This window comes from Empidonax traillii, unplaced genomic scaffold, assembly GCF_003031625.1.
Source record: "Empidonax traillii isolate 1590-97213 ecotype Southwest subspecies unplaced genomic scaffold, ASM303162v1 scaffold128:size1411021, whole genome shotgun sequence".
Classification (NCBI taxonomy): Eukaryota; Metazoa; Chordata; class Aves; order Passeriformes; family Tyrannidae; genus Empidonax; species Empidonax traillii.
Genome location: NW_020955321.1, coordinates 1,224,038 through 1,251,753, shown reverse-complemented (window position 1 = coordinate 1,251,753; position 27,716 = coordinate 1,224,038). Strand labels below are relative to the sequence as shown.

General features: G+C 41.0%; 1 protein-coding gene across 4 annotated transcripts in view; it reads right to left on the bottom strand.

Annotated features, from left to right (window-relative positions):
• Positions 1–27,498, bottom strand: part of SPTLC3 (serine palmitoyltransferase long chain base subunit 3) — a 126,143-nt gene extending 98,645 nt beyond the window's left edge. For 3 of the 4 annotated variants that reach the window (XR_003571202.1, XM_027883573.1, XM_027883575.1), the window contains exons 1-3: positions 17,562–17,796; positions 14,273–14,343; positions 11,932–12,098 (exon numbers count right to left, since the gene is read on the bottom strand). Coding sequence is in view for 3 of the 4 variants with exons in the window: in XM_027883573.1 (XP_027739374.1) it covers positions 11,932–12,045 (114 nt within the window). In the remaining variant the exon portion in view is untranslated. Of the gene's footprint in view, positions 1–11,931; positions 12,099–14,272; positions 14,344–17,561; positions 17,797–27,398 lie in introns of those variants that run through there. The other variant, XM_027883574.1, reaches the window with a different exon arrangement.
• Positions 27,499–27,716: the final 218 nt, after the last annotated feature.

Sequence of the window (27,716 nt, the reverse complement as noted above, 5' to 3'; positions counted from 1 at the left end):
TTTTAGAAAAACCTTTTTTTTCCCAATAGCATAGAATATAATTTAGTAACTAGTTCATTTACCTCTACAACAAGTTTCAAGAAATTATATCAGAAGATTTATCATCAGACTTGATAACTCTGTTTATCATCATAATCTCATAGATAAAGCTGTTTCCTACTCCAAGAAGGCATAGCTGGCAAGTATGATCTACATCGATCTACACATGATCGATGCCCATCTCTCAAATCTCTGCTGAAACGCTGCATTGCAACCTCTGTGTGAATCCTGGGGAAAAAAACCTTTTTTTTTTTTTTTTTTCTTTTTGCCACACAGCTGAGTGGGCATTTAGAGCAGCCCCACGCTCTGCAGTAGTGAGTAAATGTAGCCTTGAAATGCTAGCCATAAGCCAGGAAGATGTAGAGGGCTTGAAAAAAGAAAGGTAGGAACAAGCAGCAAACAGTGGAGCCTGCAACCAAATTATTGACAGTCAGCCATGGTAGGCAGTTACTGAGAAGCTTCACAGTGTAGAAGCTTTTTTTTTGCTTCTCCAGCAAAAAAATCATTCAAAGTAACAAGAAAACTAAAGAACCCTCAAACCATCCTCTGCTAGTCTTTTCAGGCTATGTTTTAAAGGCACAAGCCTTTCTTGGATATCCACTCAAAATATCTTTAGTCTTTCCACACTATTCAAGTAGTTCTATGGGTAGCCCTGAAAACCAAAATATTCTCATTGAGGTCATTTAAGTCTCAAGGTAGAAGCAGTCAAAGCCCTCTAAAATGCTTCACCATCAACCTCCAGCCTGAGCTTACAGAAATTACCTATCATAGAGTGAGAGGTCTTTAAGCTGTTTTAATTTCTTAGGTCTTTAATTTCTGTCTTTAAGCTGATGTTCTGAAATACAGCTCCCACTGGAATGCCAGTGCTGAGCAGGTGAGATCCTTCCTCGACCAATAGGAGGTGAACTGAAACTACACAGCCTTTGTGAAAAGGGTAAACACCAGCCACGTGAAAACAATGAGTTTGAAACTGCTCACCTTTGGACCAGTCTGTTCTAAAGATGAAGACCTGATGCCTGATTGAATTAGAGTGGAATCACAGCAAAACAGTAACATTTAACATGAACTCAAGCTGCATCTGTTGATAGACTGATAGAAATGTCCCTCAAGAAATGAGACCACAATTTTCCATCTTGGCTTAGTAGCATCAGCTAGAACAGGAGAGAGGCAACTGCTTCACACAACACTGACGGCAAACCACTGATATTTGAAGAAGTGGGAAGACTTTGATAAAAATCCCTGTTAATAAAGTTACCCTTAATAGACATTGATCCTATCTGTGCCAAGTATTTTACAAGGAGAGAACAAAAAAATAATGTCTTTATCTCAGCAAGTTTACAGACTAAATAAATTCCAGAGAAATGCAATGATAAAATAGGCACAGCGAAGAAATGAGTTAGAGCAGCAGTAAAGAGAGCACTGTGAGCTCTGGGAATAATAAATTCTGGGGTTTTATGCACGTCTCATGTTGGCTGACTTTGGTGTCAAATAAAGGAATGCACTGACAGAAATTTCCTTCTTTTTTTGGGACATAGATCAAATCTCCTTTCTTCTGCACACTCCCCAGGGCACTGGAGGAATGAGTTCTCACTGCAGCTTCTCTTCCAGCAGGGAATGAGCAGGGCCTTTCTCCTGTGCCCAGCTGCCTACTCAAGGAAAGAGTGGATGACATGCCTTTGTTAAATTGGGCTGAAAATGGCTGACTAGTTCACAAGCTGTTGAGCAGATGACAGACAGTATCACTAAACACATATATACATGTGATTCTCAGACCATGTGCAAGAATTCAAGCAGTCTTCGGTTACACTGAATCACAGATATAAAAACCTGCTAATAATCTCTGCAAATTGTAAAGTATTTTCTACCTATTGGTGGGTAAAGCTGATTTTTACCTTGTGATTTGCTTGATTGAATTGGGCTGAGGTGTAAGCATAAGGAAGTCAACACAAGATTTTCAAAAGCATAAATTAACTGATTGATCCTTTGGGTTGAGAATGAGAGGGAAGCTGACAGGGCTCCATTTTTGATCTGTTGTGCTTGGTAATGCTGTCTTGTTTATTAGCAGCAGTGACTGTTGACTTTCACTCTTGCATAACCTCCAGATAAGGATCTCGAAAGCAAACCTCAGTGATTTCTTTACCAAATCAAAGAGGTGATGGCAGAGTTTCATTTATAGAGAAAGACAATAAAAAGAATAGATTTCACTCGTCCCAGCAGAAATTCAGTAAGAGCCCAGATGTTAATGAAGGGCAGGGAACAGCTTATTGGAAAGTACAGGTGAACCTGTGTGCTGGCGAAGACACTGCACATGGAGGGAGATGGAATGATCTTGCAAACATCACTTTATGATGCAAACTGCTGCTGTGACAAGTCCTCTGCTAGATTTCTACTCTGAGCACCAAGGGGCCTGCTCAGCTTTCCATCCTTAGACATACAGGGGAAGAACAGCCTCCTCGCAGCCTTTCTCCATCCTGCATATCTTTGGCTCAAGACAGTCCTTGTGTGTGCCTAATTTTATTTCTTTACCTTTCACTGGTGAGCAAGAGATGTGAGGAGGCCAATTAATTCCTTTTCAGCAATGTAACAAATTACACCTCTCCTGGGACAAAAGGCTTAACCCAAGGTGGGACTGAATTTCATGAAAGCTGCTCCTCAGTTCCCACAGCACAAAGTCTCCTGTCCCAGGACACAAACTCATCATTATTTTGCCAAGTTCTACAAGTGCACACAGCATGTCCAACATTTCACGCTACTGCATGTCAACATATCAGTTACATTAATAGCCATCTGAAAACAAACACAGATTATGGAAAGGGAAAGTGATGAGACATAGCATATATCAACAGCATACCTGTCACGGAATAAAAACTGAAAATGTTTAACTTTTTTCTTTAGAAGGTGTAGGTTTTGGCAAACCCCTAATTTTTGTTTTGGAATCTGTACTTCCTGCTCGGTCATGGGTACGAAACAGATTTGAGGAACAAAGGCTCTGAGTTCAACCTGAAGAGACATCGTTAAAAAATGTACCGAGAGCCAAAAAGTAATAATTCACCTACTTCCCAGATTATTTGAAAGTGATCCTTTCCTAACCTAGGATGAAACTGGACTGTACACACAAAGAAATGAGAATCTGCTTTGTAACACCCCTTATGTATTCAGCCACAAATGCACTACTCTAGTACTTAGAAGCTTATAAAAATCTCACTTTAGCTCTTTTGTAACCCGAAGCAAGCAAAAAGGAATGAAGGACAACGACCTGTTGGTGGTGATTGTGATTAGGAGGGATGAAAAGGGGTGGAGATTGCATCAAAACAGTTGGAATAGGGTTTTGTTTCCTTTCTGATCAAAATAAAACAATCAAAAGCCAAGAAGGTTTCCTGCTTTGAGATTAACACACCCTGATATCTGCTAGAACCTCCCAGATAATCTTACCACCCACACATGCAAACAAAAATGCTGTTTATATACTAGTGATGCAAGGAAAAAATTGCAGAGGAGAGCCTTGCCTTATATGCAGAAGAGACATCCAGAGACATGCAGACACACGGTTTTGTGTCAGACAAAGCAAAATGTTCCCTTTGAGCATGACTGACTGACATGTCAAGAAATTGCTGCAAGTTCAAAAGCTCAAACTCAGGAACTTGCATGGATATGATCGTGAAAAGCAGGGAAAACATACTGATATTTCAAATGCTTTCTTTGACCCTGAAATGCTTTCACCAAATCTCGTTTGCTTTCAGTTGTTTTGTAGTTTGGTGTTGGGATCTGTGTAGCACCTGAAGGTTTGAGCTTGATCAGCAGGTGGTCTGAGCAGGAGATTGATGTATTTGATGGGATCATAAGGCTGGGAGTCATTCAGGGCACAACGAGGTACAGTGTGATAAGCAGAGGTGGTCTTAAATTTATTTCTCAGGTTATATTCCCTGATCTCCAAGGCTGCCATCTACATCACTACAGTCACTGACACAAGGCTGCTAGGACTGGGTGGAAATATCTGTATCCTGCTCTCTCATCAGGCTGAGTGATCTCCCCCACAATAGCCTGCATGAACACCTGACTGCAGCTTACCTTTACCTGCAGGAAGCACAACTTGGTGACCACAGAGGGAGAAATGCTCCTTTCAGAAGACACTCAAAGTTTTGTGGAAACCCAAGGAATGGACAGGAAATTGAAACACTGGGGCGGATGGAGGCATTTCCTGCAGAACAGCCCCAGGAAAGCTCAAGAAGATACAAATTGGCTGCTGTGAGTGCAGGTGTAGGCTGACAGCTTTGGACTGTGAGATTAGCCAGGCTGAAGTCTCAGATAGCTACATGTGAGTCAGAGAGAGAGATGCATGGCAGCTCCTCAGACCGTATGAATCAGCAGCAGGGAAGCAAAAACTCAAATGGAAATTCCTGGAGGAAGCAGAGTGCAGCATGATGTCAGCCGAAACGGCTACGAGTCTCAGCTCTGCACTACAAATTTGTCTTTTCATATTCCTGGAATAAATGAAGTGAATAAATCCTCAGCTCTTGGTAAACTGAGGGAGAAAACCAGATTTTTTGGAAGAAGGGGGGAAACAACAGAATACATGCCTGTGCTTGACCAAATGAACGAAGGAAAGGATACAGCTGAATGATTTCCAAAAAGATGATCAGTAAAACACATAAAGCTTTGCTGTGTTACATCTACACTGGATGTTCTAGAAATTCAAAATACCTTAGGAGGGAGAAAGACACCTGGGCAGGTGTTAAATGTTACTTTGTGCTGAAAACATGGGTGTACCTAGATGGCATCTACCCTGGAAATTCACCTCTTCACCTCACATTTTTATTCTAAGGATATCTCACAAAGTGCTTTAGTTATCTGGTTGAATTAATGTATCTTAAAGTGCAAAATACACCAGCTCCTCTTTGGTCTGGCACACCATACTGCTGGTTCCTGCTGCCTGCTCTTCTCCTTAAATGATGTTTTTCTTCCAGTTCAACATCAATCCCACAATGACAGCTCTCTCAGGCAATAGCCTGACAAAATTTCTGGCTTGGCTACTTTCTGCAAAATATTTTCTTTGGAAAAATCAGTTGCCAGGAATGGGAGGAATTCTCTGGCTGAGCCACTGGTCATTGTAGGGACATTTAATTTCCTGCTTTGCTGGTGGATGCCACAGTCCCAGCCACAACAAAAGTTAATTTTCTTTCAAAAGAAGTTAAAGAATAATTATGAGAAGTTCATACATCTACTGGCAGAAGGAACAGACCTACATATCATGATATATTAAGGGATCTTTGTAGTTGTCTAGTACCCTATAAAGCAGGATTTGAACCACCACTGCACACATACAAACAGCAAGCCGAGAGGCAGCACAATCCTAACCATTTCTGTGGTGAAAATTCAGGTTTTATAGAAACTGTAGGAACATAACGGGCGATTGTTGAGGTGAATTATAAAGATGCCCAGACAACCTGCAGCTGAGGTGTAGAAGAACACCTAAATCATACTGATTGTTGCTTAGCTTTGTGTACTGGATAAATGGAATGTCTGTGTTTCAATAATATATAGATTATAGGCACTCTATTGAACACGCTTGAGATTCCTGCCCTGCTGTGCGAAAGACTGAAGCAGGGAGGTAAACTACACCTGTGAGAACCCTGGAAATACAGGTGAAAATAGCAGGTCTGGTGATCCTCTAGCAAAGACCAAGCACGAACCGAGTTCTGTGATGTCCCTGTTTGTGTGTCTCTGCCCACGTGCTGCTTCAGGGAACCCTCGTTTGACAAGGTAATGCAAATAAATTTACTTTCACATTTCATCCATGGTTCTGTGGTCATTCCTGCAATCCTGCATGTGGCATCTCACACAGGGACCCCGAGAGTCCCTAAACAGCCCTTATCTTATCATTCTGCTCATTGTGATTCATGACCTTTCTTCTGCAATGGAACACAACCAGCCACGTCCCTTGTCCCTCGATGACACGGCAGGTAGAAAATGCGTGTTACCTTTCTGGTTTCTGAAAGCCTGACAGCCACTTAGAGCTTGCAAAGGTAATTAATTCTCATGCTGAAGGGACATAAGTAGGCAGGCAATGGGACGAGCCACCCCATGGCTTTCTTTTACTAATTACCTCTATTGAGCAAGAACAAGCTGCTCACCAGGTAATTACCCACAGAAGCCCCACTGGGGTTCTGCACCAATTCTGTCCATTTTTAGATCGCTGGTGCTGACTCACCACAGAAATGCTGCCACCTTGCACTGAAGGGTCAACAGGCCAAGCTAAGACTGGATGGGCACTCAGCTGATCTCTGGTTCATCCTGGTCTTCAAAGGCAGGTCAACACCAAATTCCCAGCAGGGTGCTCAGGGTTTTGTCCCAGCTGGGCCCTGAAAGACTCCACACATCCCACTGCTGTCACCTGCATCTTGATTCCTGCTTCCCCTGCCCATATATGAAACCTCTCCAGCCTGCAGGCAAAGTATGAACCATTAATGACTGCCCTTTGAGCCCAATGATCCAGCCAGTTATTAACCCATAGAGTAGTCTAGCCATCCAGACCGTAATGTCCCCAGCAGCACAGGAAGATGGTATTGCTAAAGTCAGGGGAGATGACACCATCACTCACCTCTCATTCACAAATCCAGTCACTTCATCACTGAAGACAGTCAGTCAAATATCACTTATCTCTGGTCCATCTGTGCCTGCTGCTCCCAGTCTCCTTCCTCTCTCTGATCCCAGACACAACAATTGCTAGAAATCATCTATCTTTTGAAGAAAGGTGCAACATCTGCCTTAAGTTATCGGGTGCTCTTTGATAACCAGGACCTTTCAAAGATGGTAGTATGATATCACTGTGACATCACCCAGCACACTTAGGTGCTTCCCTCCTGATCTCATGCACTTGTATGGGTTGAGATTTCTCAAGAGATCCATGACTCAATCGTCTTCCACTACTGGTAGTCTGACAACACAGAGGCTTGGAAGACGTCAGTGGTGAAAACAGAGGCAGAGAAAGCATGGAGCACACCTTATCCGCATCTGCAGTCACTAAGTCACCCACCCCATCCAGCAATGGGACACTATTTCCATGGTTTTTTGAGATTTCCAGGTGTTAACAGGGCTAACTGGAAACTTAGGTATTGAGCTATGCGAAAAATCTCAGCCTTGCATGTAAAGTCTCATGCAACACAGAGCACTGCCACAAGAGTCAGTGACTGTTACATGTGCCTACAAACTGGTGACATCTCAGGTTGCAGAAGTGTTTCCTGCTTCCATTGCATTGAGCTCATCACATAGCAGGGCAGATGACAGAAACAAGGGTGTGGATCCGAGACCTGTGATTATTAGCTGAGAGTGCAGGTGCAAAGCAACACATTTCTGGGGCTCGAAACCAAGGAGGAGAGAAGGCAGGAACTGAGGATGAGGAGGCCACTCATATCTGCGGTGCAGCTGAAGCAACAGGTGTAGTCATTGGTACAGAATCTGCCTGAAAACCAAGTCTCAATTTTTTTTTTTTTTTCGCCTCTTGTCACCATAGCTATGAAACCCAGAGGGCTTATGGGGTTGGCACTTTCCACGAACACATGCACAATGGGACAGGTCCAAAAGCCTTAGCCGGGCCCAAAAAAGTTACCTTTCTGTTGTTTTTACCCAAACCAACTCCAAAATGTGAAGATATTTCAGAAAAAGGTGGTTATGTTGGTAGATCATTATGGCTGCCCAACTGAGGCTGCAAACAGTTGGAAAGACTATAACCTGATCAGCCTTATCCTTCTCTCCTTACTCTTTATTGCATGACCCTGACTGGGGGAATTAGTTTATTTTTTTTCCTGCAGGACTCATTATATTGAGTTTTATATTGAGTTTACTATTTACATATTTATATTTGAGCTACATTTATATTGAGTTTGCAGCCAAAATGCCCCATTTGCTCTGGCTTCTGCAAAAACACAGGAAGTGCTGTCTACATTTGTGAGAGGACAGAGCAAAAAAAATTACAGGTGGCCTTTACAACATGCAAGAAAATTACCCCTATGAGAACAGTTGCATGGCATATTCCTTTCATGACTCTCCTGTTAGACAGTCAGTGTTTTCTTTAAGATCTTAATTAGGGAATAAATGACATCGTAGGGCAGAAAGGAGTGGAAGAAAACTGGGGGAGCCAAAAGCATGGAAGGAACTGAGACTGGATTCTGGAATATTAAACCAATAGCGGAGCAGAACAGTTAAAAGGAGCTGCAGATGGCACAGGACAGAGAATAAATATAAACATCTTCTGAGTTTTACAGCCCCCAAATGTTGGTGACCATCCCATTTTTGGTCCATCACATGAGTGGGGTAGAAGTTACTGGGTTTGATCTCATCACAGGCTATTTTTTTGCTTTCAGAAAGGAGCTTGAAAGCCCTGGAAAAGGCTGTAGACTGCAAGTTTCTTACAAGTAACTGCCATTCTCAGTGCAGAACAGCAAAATAATGAATTTGCAAATAGGTTTATGATGTCTTGGAGGCTAAGGCATCCAAGGAAATGATCTATCAAAGAAATAAAATTGTTGCACGTGTTCCACAGGGAAAAAAGTTTCCCCTGGACAAACACATTCGTTGTTTTAAAACTCCAATGTCCCCTATAATTGGCACCCAATCAACAGCAATACAACAGCAAAGAAACCATCTCTAGGAAAATACTTTCTCCTGGTCAATACAGTTATATAAGTAAGTATGTTAGATACTGAACTGTGCTTTGGATAAAGGTTAAGTCCAGGCTATGGGTTCTGGAAGAACACGAAGCATCTGACCGGGTTAGAAGCACTAACAAAGCGTAAGACACGGTCCATGACCCACCTCTCCAAGCTTAGGTCTTGCTGTGGCCCAACTCCAAAGAATGCCAGGATGCAGAAGGCTGGGGGGGACAAGGTTAAGCCTGATGTCCCTTAGTACAGGACAGTCTGTGCTATCAGCTAGAATTGAGTGAGTCAGACTTAAAATCATCACAGAAGCTATTCAAACAAGCAGTCCCACCCCAAAGCAATTTATCACTTCCCAAAAGCAACAGCTTCTCGTCCCGTAGGATGCTTCACTGCTTCGTTATCACTCAGCTACCTGCTTTCTGTCCTTGGTATGCCACGGAGTGCTAGAAGCAAAGAGAGCTTCCCAACTCCTCCACATTTGATCATCCCTAATTACCTTTTCCAACCCATTACACAAAATCCTTTCTTTAGAAACCTCGGGGGTTTTCTGGTATCAGAATTGCTTCTCTATTTCCGTTTCTTTCTCTGTTTCTATTTCAGAAACACACAAAATGTTCTTACATCATTAAGATGTAAAAACACGCTGTTCCTGAGCCAGTGTTTTCAAAAGCAGTGTTTCCAAAGCCAGCATTTCTTGAAGCCAGTGCTTCCTGTGGGCTCCCTGGGAAAAAAAAGGGTTGATGGAGCTGAGTTCTGCAAAGCCTGATGTTCCAGTCAGTCAGTTGTGTGCAACTATTGCTACATGTTCCTGGCTTAGAAGCCTTCACTGTGCCATTCTCTCACTGCAGCCTCTGCACCGGGTGCCTCTCGCAAACCACGTTTCCCTCTTCCCCTCCTTGCAAAGCAACACAGCTGTAACTAACCCCAAGAGCTTCAGAACTGCCACAAGTCTCAAGTTTTAGAACCAGCATCATCTGTCACATCCCCTGAATATCCCTAGCACTGTATTCCTCCTATATAAAGAGTTCAATGGTCAATTAATTTACTGAATCGCTGTAAAGCACATGTGTGTGTGTGTGTGTTGGAGTTTTAGGGGAAATCAGGGCATGGTGGATAAAGAGCACAAGAGGCAGGAGGGAGGAAAATGACTGCAATTACGAGAAACCTGAGTCTGGGTGTTGTACAGGCTTCCTTGTGCATCCAGCTGCCATATTGCCTGCTCCTCAGATCCCAGCTGTAAAGTGGGAATCACACCTCAGTGAGGAGCTGCAACTACAAACGCACTGGAAGACCGTGTGGAGTTGCACACCTCCAGCAGCAAGGCATGTAAACAGAGCAGGGAGGAAGGAACAGTATCTGTTCCTGTAAAATAGCATATAAGCACTGAACAGGGTGAGGCAGCTGGGGCGGGGAAACAGACCAGACAGGAATGGGGAGATTCCTACCAGGAATGAGATTCCTGGTTCCTGCAGGACTCTTGTCTGTTATTGTTTCCTACTTTCCCAATGTGTGTTTGAAGCGAGAAAGGGGAAATGGTACGTAACTCGGAACACGGTGCTAGACCCAGACTTACCAAATCTGCCTCTGACAAGCCTCCTGAACTTTCTAAGGCTTCACTTCCTCACCAATTCCTCAGCCGGGGATGGTATTTACCAGTGGCTCAGTGCTACTTTCACACATCCCACAGCAGGGTAAAACACCTTCTCCTCCAACCATACAGTGCTTGTAAGACACCACTAATCTAGCAGGTCTATCTACTAATTCCTTCTTTTCTTTGCCACTGCTTTCAGGTCAATATTCATTTCCTTTCTGCTCAACCTCTGTTATATTATTCTTTACTTCTCTAGTTGTTTACTTTACTTCTCTTTCCTATTAAGGAGGAAATCCTAATTAATCCCCTCCTGGGAGTCTACTGCTTTCAAAATCAGTCATTTGCAGCAGGTTACCGGTAACTAAATAGCAAAGCTTAGTCCTTGAAATTTGTCACTCAAATGGAAAGCAAAGATTTAGAACATCATTGCGGCAAATAACTAATGTATAAAGCAATAGGGAGGTATATGTGATATGTAAAAATATGCTGGATTAGGTTTCTGGAAGCAAATCCAAGAAAGGCCTTTTTCAATCATTGCACAAGCTTTCTTTTCTTTCCTCATCCAGCGCAAGCCAACGATTGGGAAACACTCATACCAAGGGAGACACCTAAAGCCAGACAATCATTAGGCATGACACTGGGCGTGCCTTCATTAGAGTGCTGAGGCGTGTGAGAGCCCCATTTAGAGAAAGATAGAAGATAGCAGTTTATTTGTAAAACAGCGGAGCCCTCGCCTCGCTCTACACAACGCTTCTCTAGAGCTTCCAGCTGGGATGGTCAGGTGAGCACTCAGGCTCCAAAAGCAGCCTCCTCCATCCCCCTCTCACCATCACACCACGCTGCGAAGTCAGCCCTTTTCTAGTCACTACAAGGCTTTCTACTAATGATCACATCGAGATCCAGAACTAGGACACTGCATGACAGACTGTGAGCTCCCAGTCAGAACAGGTATTGCAGAAAGACAACCTCCAAGATTTGGGCTCGACAATGTTGGTTTTGTGGTTCATGCTCTAGGATGCTCCATGCCAACTGGTCTACAAAATGTTCACGTAAAGTGAGAAGTGCTGCTTCAAAGGGAACAGCTTGAGAAAACAGTAAGCAAATGCCTTGGATTTTAAGCAGTACAAGGCTGGAGAACAGGCATCGGGAGAGCGCAGGCATGAGCTAAACCGACCTTGCAGTAATGTAAACATCAAGAAAAGGCAGCTTCCCCCGCCTACATTTTGTTATTCTTGTTATACATGTACAGCAACAAATCACACTTCAATCCACACACACTTTAGTAGACAAAACAGCTTTCCACTAGTGATTAATACATTGCAAAGTCAACTCCACCACCGGTTAAGCTTTAGAAGGAAGCTACTACATTTCAGCGTGCAGGTGTTTATTGTGTTTGATAGGAACCAGAGGCTAAATTAGTCCATGGGACCAACAGTATTTGCACTAGCACTTGCAATTCTCTGCAGTTTAGGAAGAAAGACAAAAGCAGTGTTAGGTCCCACGATTACAAACTTACACAAGCTTAATCCATACATCCTGTTCAATGGAGACTAAGACCGCTGTAAAACTAGCTTAATAAGTAATGTTGCAACTACCTATTTGTTTTCAATGTTGAGGCAATTAGCATAAACAGTCAAACCTTACCTTCATTCCTTTAGTAATTCCATTTTTCTTATAGATTCCACTTTTTAAGAGGTTATTCTGTTTCTGATGGTGATGATGTAGGTGTCCATTGCAGACAGCACTGGGATTAGCCATCTGTTTAAATTAGTCAGATTCTCAGTTCTTAAAGGGTGTCTCAGGTCTTTCTACTGTAAAAAAGACAGTGGGATGAGAAGATAAAGTTCTTGGTTAAGGCCTGAAAGGTATCCAACTGGTCCGTCAGGATTTTCCAGGATGAGAGGAGGAACTATCTTTTGCAATATCTTCGAAACGTAAAACTTTCTTTCATACACCTTCAGCCCCAGCGAGCTAGAACGCCAAATACATAGCAGAGGTGTGCTCTTAAAATCTCTGAAAAATACTGCTCATTGCTGGCTATTGCATGAACACGGCTCCTGTGAGTCAACAAGGCTGCTGCAGCTATCAAGAAGTGGGTGGATTCAGAGGCGGAGACACTTAAAGATACATCACCTCTTAAATACCTCCCCGTGAAGAAACATTTATGCTCCTCTTCTCCAAATTACAGTCAACGCAGAGTTATTTGATTCCATTTAAACTAACAAAATTTTTTGGAATTTTAAACAGAGTAAAAACTTTAAAGTTACATGGTTCATCTTGCTGAGAGTATATTAGATGCAAAAAGTAGTACTGCGCTGAGTAGGACAGAAAGACATTTTCCCCCCTTTTTTAAAAAAAAAAATCCCCTTGCAGAGGTGACATGATAGATTATTACCTTAATAATGACATTATTAACTCTGCAAGGAAATGGAAAACACTTTGGTATTAAGATGAAAATTTATCTAGAGCTAGAAACATTATATTGGGCTCTATCCTACAGACACGTGCACAGGCATTCACTTGAGTGAACTGTCCCTTTAAACTCAGTTTGGCCAATAGCCAGATAAATGGCATGCTATTATAATTAATGAGAAGTGGAGTTTTATAAAGTTGATTAATTCAGTTTTAAAACAAGCCAGCCTTTAATCACATGAGAAACTGCTAGGGGAGACTAACATACATATTTTAAGACAGATGTTTATTTATTGTGGAAATACATATATTGTCGTTGCTGAACCAAATTCTCATGTTTAAGATTTTAGTGATGAAGCATAAAGGTAGAGACATCTCTGGTGGCATTTAATAGACTCCCTTCCTTCCAAAATAGTAAAAATTAATGTGGAGAAAGATTAAAGGAAAGCTGTATAATATCAATTTTGAAAAACAGTTAGGATGGAAGGCTGGTAAAATAGAAATATTGAAATACTTTAATTAGAAAAAATTAAAAAAAATTACTGTGCCATCTTGGCAATGAAATGTAAGTGATATGTAGAAAAAACAGCCTACAACTTGAGTATGTGGAATGCAGGAGACTAAATGTTAAATGAAACACTGTTGGTTCTGTAAACTTGTGTTGGTTTTGTAAACTTTAATACCTTAGACAGGTATTAAATTGTTAAAATGTATTCTCTTCTTCAAAGTGAGAGTTTTCAGTGTGCTGGAAAACCTTTGCTCCCTGCTTAAGAGAGATCTAAACTGATCTGTGTTTAAAAGAAATATCTGTATACGTTTCCTTCTCCATTTCACCTCATTTCATACCATCCAGAGAGTTCTAGTACAGAACTGTAGAACCCCCCAGGATACACTAGAGAGTAGCAGCATTTAAAAAGCTAAAAAGTCTATCCATAACTAGACTCGACTGTTTTATCATTGGAAAGAACTTTTACTTATGCATTTCAGTTAATAAGACTGGAAGTAGTAGTTCGGGTCAAGAAAATATTCCCTTAACTGACTAAAATGACACAGAAACCGTAAAACACCAAAAATGTTTTGCTTCACAATTATACCAGATTCACCATCAGAATTCAGATTTCCTAGGTTTTGTCTTTTTGGTGCTTTTCCTAGGCAAAAATGCCTCATTTCTGTGTGAATCAGTCTTGTTTAGGCTTCATTAAGGCATCTGTAAGGATAACTCAATTTCAAATGAATTGCGAATATGTAGTGACAAAATAAATTGTTGGTCTTAAAGGGCTAAGAGTTGATATCTGCAAGGAAAAGATGAGACTGAGATAAAGATAAGCCAGAATTAGGCAGGAAGAATGGTTAGTAATACTTCCCTGTGTACCTATAACCTGCGGCACGCTGGTAAATGGAACAAGGTAATGTAAGGCATTCGCTCTGCACCTGGAAACCCCTTCCCACCAAGCCTTCTCATTTGGAAATGATATCCCTGCTTGCCACAGCAAATCAAACATCTGCAAAACATGCCCTCTGCTCAGTCAGTTACTTCACCCTGTTGTGACAAAGGTAAGACCAGAACACTCACCAGAGGAGCAGCGTTGTTCCCCTGGCCCAGCTGGAACCTCTGCCAGGCGTGCTTCCCAACAGGCTCTGCACCTTCCAGGGCACAAAGCGATATAATTAACATCTCATATGCCTCTTGTTTTTTTTTTTCCAATTAGGTCCATGAGGGAGGTGGAATCTCCAATTAGATAACAGTTTAGATAATGCAAATTCTGTTGCTAGTCCCAGACTCTAGGTCTGCACTTATCTATTTCAAGGCCCATGAAACTTTACATGAGTAAAATAGCGAATTAAATATTTTATATTAATTTGAGTTTTCAATATCTAGAACATTTAAAATCACAAACAAATAGCACTTAAAAAAACCCCCCCACCTTTAAATGTGACTTTAAATGAGCAATTAAAAAAAGCTCAGAGAAGAGCTGTCCTTTGGGTATCTGTTAACCATGCTCTTAAGGCCAGTGCTCACAAAACAAATACCACTAGAGGCTGAGTAAAATTCTTGTCCTGATTCTATTCAGAGCAAAAGATTTATAGAAGGGACAACTCTGGTCAATTAAGCAGAAAGGATCTGTAAACAGAATGTGGTGTTTCTCCTGAGGAAAAAAAAAAAAAAAATTGAATTTTGCCCTTCAGAACTCCATCTTACTCAAAGCCACGCATTACTCAGGTTTCTATATACATATCTATCATGCTACTGGTTACCTGCACTTAAATCCATCCCTCAAAAATATGAGAGTCTTTGCTGCCTGGACACTTGGAGGAAGGACTCGATAACTGTGTGCTTTGCAACACCAAAGCCACCACTAGCAATACCCTGTTTATTTTTACCATTCTGGGAAGTGGAAGGAAAAAAATGTACTATGCTGACTGTACAAGAACTGTGTGTATTTAACTGCAGGGGACACCAATCCTACTAAGATTATATGTGCCCTTCTCTTCAGTGGCTTGGGCACTGGTCAGCCTTCCTACATTGGCGAGAAGATGGTGAATTTCTAAGGTTACTAGCAGACCACACACCAGGTTCTACAAAGATGCTAGTAAAGTTTGCAAGAATCACTATAAATCTGTAGGAAAGACATCAATGAATTCCCAGGTTCTAGGTTTTATTCCTTGCTTTGTCATTATCCTGTTAACACCACTAGATTTTCACCACCTCACCTCTTGAAAACAGGATAAAAGGGTTTAAATCCTTTGTAAATGCTCGGAGACAAATTGCTGAGGAGCATGGCGCAAAAGTGAAGAAAAATACGTGCAGTTAATTAACCAAGGTTAAACAACAGAGCAGAGGGAAAAGGGAGGGGTAGGGCTCTGTCTAAGCAGTCTCCCAGTGTTTGAAGAAAATCACTTTTCTGCCAGGCACTCCCATTGTAACGTAGGACAGGATAAAAGGCTGAACTCTGCTGATGCACTTACGAAGTGGGGACAAAAATATCTAACCTTCCATTAGACTTCTGGCCCAGTCAGACATGTAGTGTCATTGGAGTGGCCACAATGCCCCCATTTTTAATAGCAATACTGGATCCACCACATCCTCATTTATAATGGCAGTATTGGATACCCTACCAATAAAACAAGTAAATGTTGCAAGAAAGCAAGAGAGCTCGTCCCCAGAAAGCTGTCATGTCATAAGCCAGAAGGATTTTGCAGGATTCCTGCTCATCCCAGGCTACAGTTAGTTATGGCACAGTTGTGAAATGGTCTTGCAATCTCATTGCAAGATCATGATAATTTCAGCTCATGACAGATGCACATTTAAATGCCACATGGAGCAATAAGGATTTATACAAAGATATCAGGTAGCTTTCTGCTTGTTTTCAGTGGACAGGCACCAAAGTCAAACAGGAGCTGAAAAAACTGGGAGCCCGAGTCTTTTCCTTTGTTAAAAGTCAAGATTCTAATGATGTTTAAATTGGCAGCAGAGCATGCTCCAATAGTGGAGTACACAGAAAAAAATCCTTCTGGCTCTCCCAAATGCTTCTCTTACAACAGAAATCCACTTTATAAATTCTGTGTACCACTGAAGACTTATTTTTATATTTAATATATGTGGACACATGGATGCCAGAGGCAACTCCTGCCTTGGATATATAAATGACTTCAACATAACACCAGTGAGCCTGAAATAAATGAACTAATAGGGAGACACCATAACAACAAAGCAACAAAAGCAACAGCAAGTACCAGCCATCAGCTGGTCAGTCATCCCCATGGGCATCTTTTGAGACTCATTTCACCAGGACTGGCTAGAGGCTAAATTTCCTAAATTTTCACACGGAATACCTGCTGATCCATGTTTGCTTCTTTTAAACCCTCTCTAGCCAATACATACGTGGGAATAAGTAGGGATATGCCACTATCCCTGTGAAACTGCACCCCAGTGCTGAAAGATCCCCTCAAGTGCCCTTGCACAACTTGGAGGATCTACAAAATGCTTGGATACCGGTCAGGGAATAATCTAGAGCGCCTCAGAACCATGGCACAGGTGGATGCACGCAACCAGCGTTGCAACAGGGAGGGCATGGTACGACAGGCAGGGCTCCTCCAAGTCTGGCAGGTCCATCACCTGCAGAGCCCTGGGGCTGGCCTGGTTGCCTCCTGCCACCTCTGCACCTGCATGTTCTTTCACCATGTGCAGTGAGATGACAGGACAATGGTTGAAAGCCAGAAGCATATAAAGATACCGTCACCCTGGTTTCTTAAGCAATGTTACCAGAACCAGTTCTCTCAGTGTATCCAGATGTCAGTAAGCTGTGAGTACTCATAACATGAGTGATTTGTTGGCATTTTTTATCTGATTTATATCTCTGATTGATATAGGATACACATATCTGATCACGAATGTGTACTTAAACCCGGAACGTTTGTAGCACCTGGCACTTGGATTTCCTTGCAAGGATTAAGACTCTATAAACTGCAAAACTGATACAGTTCTGTCTTCATCTTATGATAAAAAAAATAAAATACATCTGGCTAGAATGTCATGATTAGACAAAACCAACAGTAATATAAAAAATGGCACCGAGACCAAAAGAATGACACTAAGCCTGCTGCAAAAATCCAATAGTAGGCATAAGTAAAAGCCTTTTGCTCTAACTTCTTCCAATTACAAGTATCATGCCATTACTACTTCCTTATCTGGAAATTTATGACTGAATTGAATCTGCAATTCTTGCTCCTTAAATAAAAAACTTGGATAGTAGACCCAGTGAAGTCAGTAGAACTACTCAGCCAAGCCAAAGGCTAAAAAAAAACTTTACAAGCACCAGGTAGAGGCAAAAATCTCTTTCTTGGGACATTTCTCTCCTGACCTCTTTCAGCAGCGATGTGACCTCTAAAGCTGTCCAAGGCAGATTTCAGTCTACTTTTCTGAGACCTCCTGCCAGTCAGGCTAATTTGTTTGCTGAGCTCCATAATTTGCAACGAGCCAGCGTGGTATTGTCACTGTTTCCAGTTGTTGACGTGATGAATGGAGCAAAGACAGCTTGGTGCCATCTAGTCCTTCTCTATGTCATCACCACATGGATTCAGACAAGTGGTTCTTAGCTACAAACATCTGGAACATTAAGACAACTGATATTTAAAGAGGTAGACAAATCACCTTAGCATTACTAATAAAACTGAACAAAAAAGACATGGCTTTAACCTGTGTTTAATGATGAAATTTCAGGCTCTGAGCAGGAAATTATGAAGTAATTCCAAACAAAACTTAGAAGTTATTGCTTATTGTTCTTGGAATGTAATTGTCCAGTGCTTCCAGAAGCAGGAGATTTACACAGGTCCAGATGAGAATTAGTAATGCCACTCAGTTGGGGAAAAAAAAAAAAGGCATTGCAAAATACCCCATTTTTTAATCTAACAAGTGGCTCCGTTTTGCAATTCTTACTCATTCAATGAAGCACTTGATTGAATTAGACCCAGTGAGGTCAATACTCATCCAAGTAGTAGTTATGCTTCAAAACCTTTTTATTAGCATTACTAAACTTAGCGAAATGATACAGGGGATTATTTGCCTTCCCCATTGCCAGTGAACAAATAATTTCAAGACATGACACAGAATTAGATTATTGTGTTAAATGTGACTCTATATATGGGCTCTCTGTAGTCTCATTTCCTGTTGTCATTGCCTATAGTTTTGTTATTGATCATTTTAGTTCTGTCCATCCTAGGGAAATGCAGGTCAAGAGAAAAAAAACAAAACCAAACCAGCAAACCAAACCTCCAAAACCTGTTATTTTCACTTGTCAATGGTGCTCTGAAGAGGCGTCAAGGGTCAGATGGGAGGCTGAAAGGGTGAGTGAGCATTTAAAAATTCATCCTAGAAATTGTTGCCAAATACAGGAAGGGCAACATTACAAAATTATTCCAAGAATTTTTAAAATCCACAGAGTTCTGAGACAGTTGGTTTTGAACTTGGTTTAAGACTTATAGTTAATGACATCATACAATTTTCAAGTCAAAATAAAATGTTATTCCTCACTTGGAGTTACTTGTATTTAAGAATTAGTGTACAAGCCTGAAACAGCCTAGATTCATTACAGAAGCTTTAGGAACACACTCAGGTATTCCAAAAACACTGCCATGTTGCAGGAGCCAGGTCTCTGAGATTCAGCTCAAAGCTGTTGCATTTAGCATAGAATAAAATCATTTGAAGGTTTCCCGGAGCAACAGGTCCTATTCAACACATTAATTTCAGTCACGTGATTTTCATTAAACCCACTCATGTTTATGACTGGAGTCTTTCAACTCTCCTGCCAGGACATCAGAAAACTAAAGTTTCTTTTCTGTGGTGTTTGTTCATTTTTATATTTCCCATAACCTCTAATTTTAATATTACACAAGGTAAGTCTGTCAGATCTCAGTAAAGAATTAGAATCAAATGTCACTTTTTTCCAGTCTCTACAGTTCTTTTTTTGAAACAAATCCTTATGTCAAACAAAGTTGCATATTTCATATCATTGGAGAAGGCCAGGAAGGTCGGGCCTTAGAGTACTTTTAGGCAGGTCTCATTCCACTCTCCAGCTATTCATCCCTTAGCCTGGGAAGTGACTATTCCAACCACATTTAGCAACCTACTGCCTGCAGTGGATTTCAAAGCAACCTTTTCTGCACAGGAGGATGTAACCCACGACAGAGGGCTGATTTTTCAACACTGCTAAAATTTCAAGCCGTTAAGGGATCAGCTACAACTTGCTGTGAGTTTAGTGCATGTCCTTCAGTTCCAGCACTTCCACTGTAGCCAACTGACATATGGAACACTCTTTTTACCTGGAGTGGCTCTTTCCCTTGCCTCTTATGCCCTGTGCTGGCAAGCAGCAGCTGATGTCAGAGATTTACTGCAGCATTAATGTTTCTTTGCACAAGGTTTCTTTCTCTTCCTTTTGTCTGCTAAAAATGGAACAGAGGTGAGTCAAGACTTGTGATTGAGATAGGCAAAAACAAAATACTCAGCAGGAAAGGCTCTGCCAAGGTTTCCAGTGCCTGAGCTGGTTCCCTGCTATGCTCATCCACAGGACAGACCTATTCCAGGTACCACCCCAATCCCTTGGATTATGCCACATGGCTGGATCCCCAGCTCCAGCCTCCCTACAGTGCCATGCACTCACCATGGCAAAGGCGGTGTTGCTGGAAGGTCTTCATTTGGCTCAACTGATGGTCCAGGGCTTCAGCTCGTCCTCTTTGCTGTGGGCTGTGGCTGTTGGACACCCACCAGTCTGTAGTGGACAGAGGAGCATGATCCCTATCAGGGTGGGGCAAAGCTTAATTAGACTGTCTCAACATAAAACAGGTATATAGAGAAAAGGGTTGGAGGAGAATTTGAGAACTGCTGGAAGAAATTCTCAGGTCTGAGGTTCACTATTGTACTTCTGTGAAAGAAACACCAGGAAAAAGCCCTTAATCCTCCTTTCCTTCCCACAGCAACTGCCATGCTTCAAACTCTGACCTTTGTCAGTTCTAGCAGCCAGTTTAACCAAGTTAGGATGTGCTACCCCTTGTCACGAAGAATTTCAGAATTCTGATACTGTTTTACCCTTTAAAATCACTGTGAAGTTATATCTTTACCACTAAGGCCAGGATATACAGCTAATCATTATATTCAAGATTAGAATTGTTAAATTCAAGATTAATACAGTTTTACTGAGACACTTGCCCAGTCTGAAGCCTGATGGTCTATTAGTGATCTGAGTTTGACTAAAGGATCTCTCAAGAATATTCTCTGACATAACCAGAATTGCTCAACAATGGAAAATGTAATACTTTTGCAACACGTTCAGTATCACCCAGGTCCAGATTTTGATGTTTAAGACAGAGGGACAAACACACACACACACACAGTCAGCAGTTCTGTGAAAAAATAAAATCTAGAGAAGAAATCAAAAAATCCTGTGATTACCCTGCAGTGAGTCCTGGTCTTCTTAAGAAGACACATGTTCCTCTAAAAGGCTCTGTTGATTCCAGGCACTCTGTCCAGATTAAGATTTATACTTGGATCTATCTAGGTCTAATTTAAATTCACTCGGATTCTTACAAACTTAATTCACCGTCTTACTGAAACTTGATAAGAAAGTTAGAAATCCATCCTGACATCAAGCACAAGAAATGTCAGACCAAACCCACCTTCCACATGATGCTTAGGGAAGCAGTGTATTTAAAGATAAATCCCAGATTTCACATAGCATAGAACAGCAAAAAAATCAACCACGTATTTCCTCTTTTATGCCTAATTAGAATTTTGAGTGGACTTCACAAGAACTCAAACCACTGTTCACTTTATCATGACCTTTTGATTACAAGGAACACCTTTAATTAGGTCTTTTTAACAAAGTAATCACTCCCAGAACTCCACAGCTTTTCTTACAAACATCCAGTCTACTGACATTTAATGTTTTCTCCTGCAGCCCCAGCTCCTGGAGCAATGGGACTTGGTGAGATCAGCTTCACAGACTTTTTTTTTATTTTTTTATTTTAATGACAGTAGAGGAACACTTGAGTTAGTGCTTATTTGTATTTTCATATGGTCCTCTACAGGCACTAAAGTAACAACATGATGCCTAAATTAAAGCTGAGATTTGCAGATGATAAATGGCTGTGGGAACTAGGCTTCAAGATAAACAACCAATACAGGGAGATCCATGCTGAACCTGAAGCCTTGGCAATTCTGGCTGAGCAGCATTTTGTAATATTTATTATCCTCCGAGACAGAGTTTCAGTGTTTCTTCCAATAAAATCAAGTTAATAAATTGCATTTTTAATTTTCAACTGACCTTCTACACTCAAATTTTATTTTCATAGCTTAGTTACAGATAACAAGCGGTTCACATTATTATTTCTGCTGTCCAGGGAATGAAAAATCATATTTCATAGAATTTTTCTATGTTTCAATATTTCTTTTGGGTCAAACCCAAAACTGTTTAGAAAGTTCTTTTTTCCTAAACGTTTAAATTTATTCTAGTTACCTTTTTTTTTTTTTTTTTCCTTTTCTCTAGAGGGCAAAGATCCCATAACTGGTAGACCATTTTCATAGTGGGAGACAGAAGTTCAAATCCATTCTCTGCCAGATTCATAACCGAGATTCTCAGCCCCTTTCTGCTGCAGGGACTAAGACCACTAGATTCACTGTCTTTCTTTACCTCTTCCACCCTATAGCCAAATAAAATTTTATTCATGTTCCTTTAGGGAAACATTTTCAGTGAAACAGATGTAGAAGGATATAGATAAAAGTATTGGTTCGGGGAAATAAAATCAGATCTTCCTGAACCTTTTTTTTTCCTCAGAGCTTTGTTACGCTTTCGATTTTTAGTGGTTTATAGCATGGGTTTGGGCTTTTTTTGGAAGTAAATACAGCATGTTGTAAACCCACTTATAAATCTACAGAATGCAGCCTTCAAACCTTTATGTTGTCTAACTGAAGACTATTTAGATATTTTTTTAGAGTGCACGTGGCTGTGACCCATTAATACAGGACTCAAACAAGCCACTGAAATAACACACTGCAAGGTGGAGGTTCTTTGCTCCCTCCTAGCACACCTTGTTTCACAACCAGTAGAGTTCATGTCAAACAGATCTCAAGGAGGCACAGGCATTAACCAAAATCTGGAAGAGCGTTTGGTAATAACTATTCCACCCATTCCAGTCCTTTGGCAATTACTGAGTTACACTTCCAAAACTAGAACAAACATTAAGTGGTGCTTTTCCTGCCACACCGTATTTTGTGTAGCTTCTTACTCTTCCAAAACATCATCTTTCCCAGTAAGATGTGACAGACATGGAGGATCATTTTCATGTTTAGCAAAAAGTTGCTACGTAAAACTGGAGGAATAAAGGACCTTAAAGCTGCTTGGATGAACGAACTTGCACTGACCTCTGATGGCTGGGAATGTGTATGAAACACAGTCCTGCAATTATTTGTGCTTCCTCAAGAGCACCAGTGCTCTAATTAAAGTAATGTTGAAATGACAAGAAAAAAAGCTTTTTTGAGATGGAAACCAAAGGATTTATAAAAGGGTCCTGGTATTGTTTTTGCTTTGCATCATCATTCTCCTTGGAAAGCATGGTGAAAATGTATACAAGCCAAGTGTTCACAATAGAAGTTATTTTCAGTGGGATGCCTGTCTTTTCAGCTGTTTGGAAATTTCAAAAGAGGGTTTTCTTGAAACACCTGTCCACCTTATTTTTTTCTTTACAAATGATTTTAGAGGGTGGAAAACCACACGAAGCATGAAAAAGCTATTGTCACAATTCTCATGGCTGCTGAATTCACAATACACTACAGAAGACTCAATTCCTAGGGCTGCTAAGCTGGGAGAAGCACATGAACTTAACTCACTGTCAGTATGGTAGAAATTGTCTTGTGATCTTTGGAATGGGCTTGCTTGGGCCACCAAAAAGTTTTTGAGTCAAGGGGAGAAGCCGACTTCATTCCGGCAAGATTTTCTCACAAGGGTTTGTCCCTGAGGGAAATCTGAGAATCTCCAGAGCTTTAGCCACAAATCTTAGAGCAGCAGCTTTCAGCCTCATCTATGGAACTGTCACTCTATGAATATACCAAGCATGAGAGAAGCCCTTTGTATATGATAATATCACTTCTACCTCTGTTACCTTGAGCAGGTAGACAGGTTCATGCAAGTGTAACAGGGGAGGTGACCTGGCCTCTTCCTTCTCCTGGAGCGCCACTGGTGGCATCAAGAACTTGTTAGAGTGCTCAAAGCCAACACTGAACTACCTGAAACCTCATACTTGAATACTGACCTGTGACCTGGTCACTTCTTTGCCTCATCTCAGCTCCACATTCAATTCCCCAACACACTCTCTACATCACAGAAGAAAGCAGGAGCCCTCTCACTTTCTAATGGTGGGTTAAGTGTGGATGTTCAGCGAACATTTCTTCCTGCCAGCTGGGTTTTCATAGAAGATACACCAGTAATATTTAAAATTCAAAGAGGAATAAAATCCAACTCTTGAAAATTCTTAGGTCTTAAAATTGAGACTGAAATAATTCAGTTTGAAAGAAAGATTCCCATTTGTTTTGGTGGGCTCTGAATCAGGTTCTTGGAGCTCAAAAGCACAGATGGGAACATGAAACCAACTACAGAATTTCCATCTTGTTGCATAGCCTGACTTTTCAGCATTTTATTTTGTCCTACTTTGGAAAAAAAATTCATAATCTTGAAATACTGAAATGTCTTTGATAATTTAACGTTAAACCTGAAAATATAGCATAATAGTCTGTCAAAATAAAAGGAAATGAAAAAGACAAAAGTAAATGTGAGAATGCAAGCAAAATAAATTAGTGGATTTTTTTTTTTATATTGAAACATTTGCAAACATATCTGTCAACAGTACAGTTGGGATGGAAATAGCCCTGCAAGAAATTATTTTGATGGAACTACATTTTTCCAAAGGAGATGTAAAGGTAGCAGTCTTGGCACAGCAACCCTGACTGCCAAAGACATTGGCAAAAAGCCTTTCCTGAATTACAGAGGTTCAGTTCCTCGGCAGGGAGGGGGTAAGGAGGGGTTTATGCCAACTTCTTGTTGATAACACAAGGCCATTAAGAGACTGTTTCAGCGTTTGGTTTAAATTAGAGGAGCCTCGTTCCTGCACTGTAAATGAAGCCGAGGGAGTTTAAGTTGAACTTGCCAGACAGGATCTGAACCCTTCTGAAAAGCCTTTGCAATCACAGCTATCTGGAACCTGATACTGAACAAAGCACTTGTACTCAAAAGCACCTTCGGCCTAAAGTGGTCATTGAGAAAAAAAACAACAAAAAACAACCACTGAGGAAAAACTCTCAGCAAAGTCACAGTATCCCCTCTACACCCATTTTCACAAACAGCTTTGTTCGAGGCTTTTTATGCTGCCAGGGAAATGGGCTTTGTCAAAATTAAGAGAAGCATCAGAGACTGTCAGAGCAGTCACTAGCTGTGACCTTCAAACACAAGCAGGTGTGAATCTGTATAACTGAGGTTAGACTACAGTGGCCATGAAAGGTCGTGCTTTTTATCTTACACTACTTACATTTTTGAGAGACGGGTCATATGATGAGCTGCAAAACCAGTGAGAGTCCAGCACAGCACTTGTGGAAGTCTAAAATTGACAGCAGAGGTACTCATTTGCAGGTGAAGAAGCAGAACATTGTGAGTGACACAAGACACAATTCCTTTTGCCAGAGAATGGTTGCAAAGTGGTGCCCTGGTGGCACCTGCAGACCTGCTGCTGCACAGACAGTGCAGAAAGCCTTGAACTGTAGCCTGTTCTCACACAGACACATGACAACATCCAAAAATATACCCATTTAATTTCTTACTTGGCTTGGATTGTGCCAGTTGGATGGTGGGTTAATGTTCAGCGTCGTGATTTAAGACTAGAAAGTCAAGTGTACATCTTCAGTTACTGGAGTGTCCTTAATCTGAGAACGATTTGTACAATTAAAAAGAGATTACTAAACATTATTGGGTCAAGTAATTGCTTGATCAAACGACTTCTACAGCAAACTGTACAGAACGTACAATTCACAGTTCATTTTCTGGGATAATCACAAAATTAGCAGGAAAGCTGGCCAATTTATCAAAAGTTATTATTATGTTTGATTATACTGGAGAGCATTATGCTAAATCCAGCTTCTGCTCACCTGAATTTTGGTTTCTGGACTGCCACTGGCAGCAGAGATGAATGCTATTGCAAGAGTGGCTCTGAGCAAATCCACACCTAAAACTTTTTGAATTAAGAAGATAATTTTTTTTTTTTACTTAAAGGGAGGAAGTAAAACTAAATTGGCACCTAGAGGAAGATTTTTGAGACTGTTGAGGCAGTAGGCTTTTCCAATCTACATTGGAAAGGACTGGGCATTTATCAACTTCTTTAATCTCTTTAGTAAACAGAGAAATCTTGCCGGTAATATATTTCCTAGAATTATGTGAGTATTTGAGCTGAAACATTTCATGAGCTTTTTTGACCTCAAAGCTATGACCAGCCTTTCTAACATTATAAAGTGAGATTAAGTGCTAGGAAGTATCCAAAATAACCCAGTATAACTTCTTTAATAGTATAGTCAGGAAATACTGGGTGCAGTGGGAATGAAGGAAATATTAAATTTTTTTTAAAAAAAAAATTTATATTGATTTTTTGCCATTGGACAGTGAAATGAAGAAGTGGCACAGGAATAGGGTCAGAATCCTGTCCTGTTAACTCATGTTTAACAGAGAAGAGAACCAATTAAATAAGAATCATGGGAAATGGAGTTTGCCTGTTTAAGAGCAGGGAAGTCACAAAATCTCAGGCTGCCTCTCTGAGGTGGAAGGATAAATTGTGCAGAGATGCCAAATACTGGCCCTAAGTTAACTATATCTCCTTCAGTGGAGAGCAGGTGACAGTGGCACAGCTGGAAAAGCACTTCAGAAGTGGCTAAATCTGAGCAGGTACATCTGGGAAGGAGAACAGCAAAGTGCCACACAAGTGAATCAAACTGAAACATGTAAGGGAGTAATAACCAGGAGAGAAAGGAACATTGCTTGCCTATGGGATGAGATAAGCTACTTGCCAGATAGGAATTCTACCATCAGCATCGTCATCTCCGTATCAGCAGATCTTTGGAATGCTGCAGTTAAAAAAATTCGCTCATTGCTCAGGACACCCTGTGTTTAGCTGGGGTGATTAGCACACACAAGGGTGAGTATTTAAAAACAAACAAACAACTTAAAAAGACAGAAAGGAAGAAAGGCAGCAGCGTCAGAGTACTTCAGGTTCACTGTGAGGTAAGTCAACCTCAGGCAGCTGCACAGCACTGATCTTGTAAACTAAAGTGTCTCGCCTTCACAATGTGTTACCTCAGGAAAACAAAGGTGTATTAGTTACCCTGAGGTAAAAGAAAGGGAAAAAAACCCGAAAATAAAGCTGCTCCAGCCCTAGTGAAGACAAGTAGTCAGTTTAATTTATTGTAAGGTAAGCAGAAAGGCTGTGCCTAGATGAGAACACAGCACTGGCCTCGCAGACTTAGCCAGAGGCAAGAACCTGAAGTGTCACCTTCCCCCTCGGTATTTGTAGTGACACAATCCACATTTGTTAGCTTGCTCTAACAAGCTCATCTGTCTTGAGCAACAAAGGTAAAAACCTTCTTCTATCTTAGTTTTGAGGTCAAAGGCAAAGCTTAGAGAAGGTTATTAACAGAATCAAACAGATTCAGAATTGCTGGGAAACTGTTCTGTGCTATTTAAAATATTGATTTGGTTTTGCTCCTGAATTTCTAAGGGTTTTTCTTTTGCTTTCAGTAACATAATGCACCTACCATCATCTTTTTTGAAGCTGTTTTACTTTTTCCTTGCCTTCAACACACACCAATACACGAATTCCCATCTCCACTCCAGACTGCTGCGGAAAACGAAGTTATGTACACAGGATAAAAGCTGTACCTTCCTCTGACATTAAGGATCAGCCCCTTCTTCCCCAGGAGCTTCTGGAAGTGAATGCCCCCAAAGAGTAACAGTCAGCAATTTCAAAACCAGGTCGTTTAAATTAAAGGGAAAAATCCAGACTTTATAGATTAAAATGGAGGCAAAGCCATGAAATTCATGTTCAGTGTAACACAAAATCAGGACCAGTCTAGACCTTTTTTGTTACAATTTGCTGATGAAGCAAGAATAAAACCTTACCTAGGAGAAAGGCCAGCTTCTCACAACCAGCACACAATCTGTCAGGCATCTCCTCTGAAACTGTATAACCTTTTTCTTCCATCCTTTCAGGGGCTTTGTGTTCAGGTAAGAGGACTCTTTATTAGCAAGTGGAATATGAGGATTACTGCTACTCTAATAGTTGCATCCACAGAGACTGGAATGCCTTTCCAACTGAATTGTTCATTGAGTTTGAACTGAGACCACTGAACTGTACCTCCTGTACACATTAGAGAACATTTTTGTGCATTAAGGGTAAATATGGTCATATCAAAGGGTAATTCTGATCCTCTGCTAGGG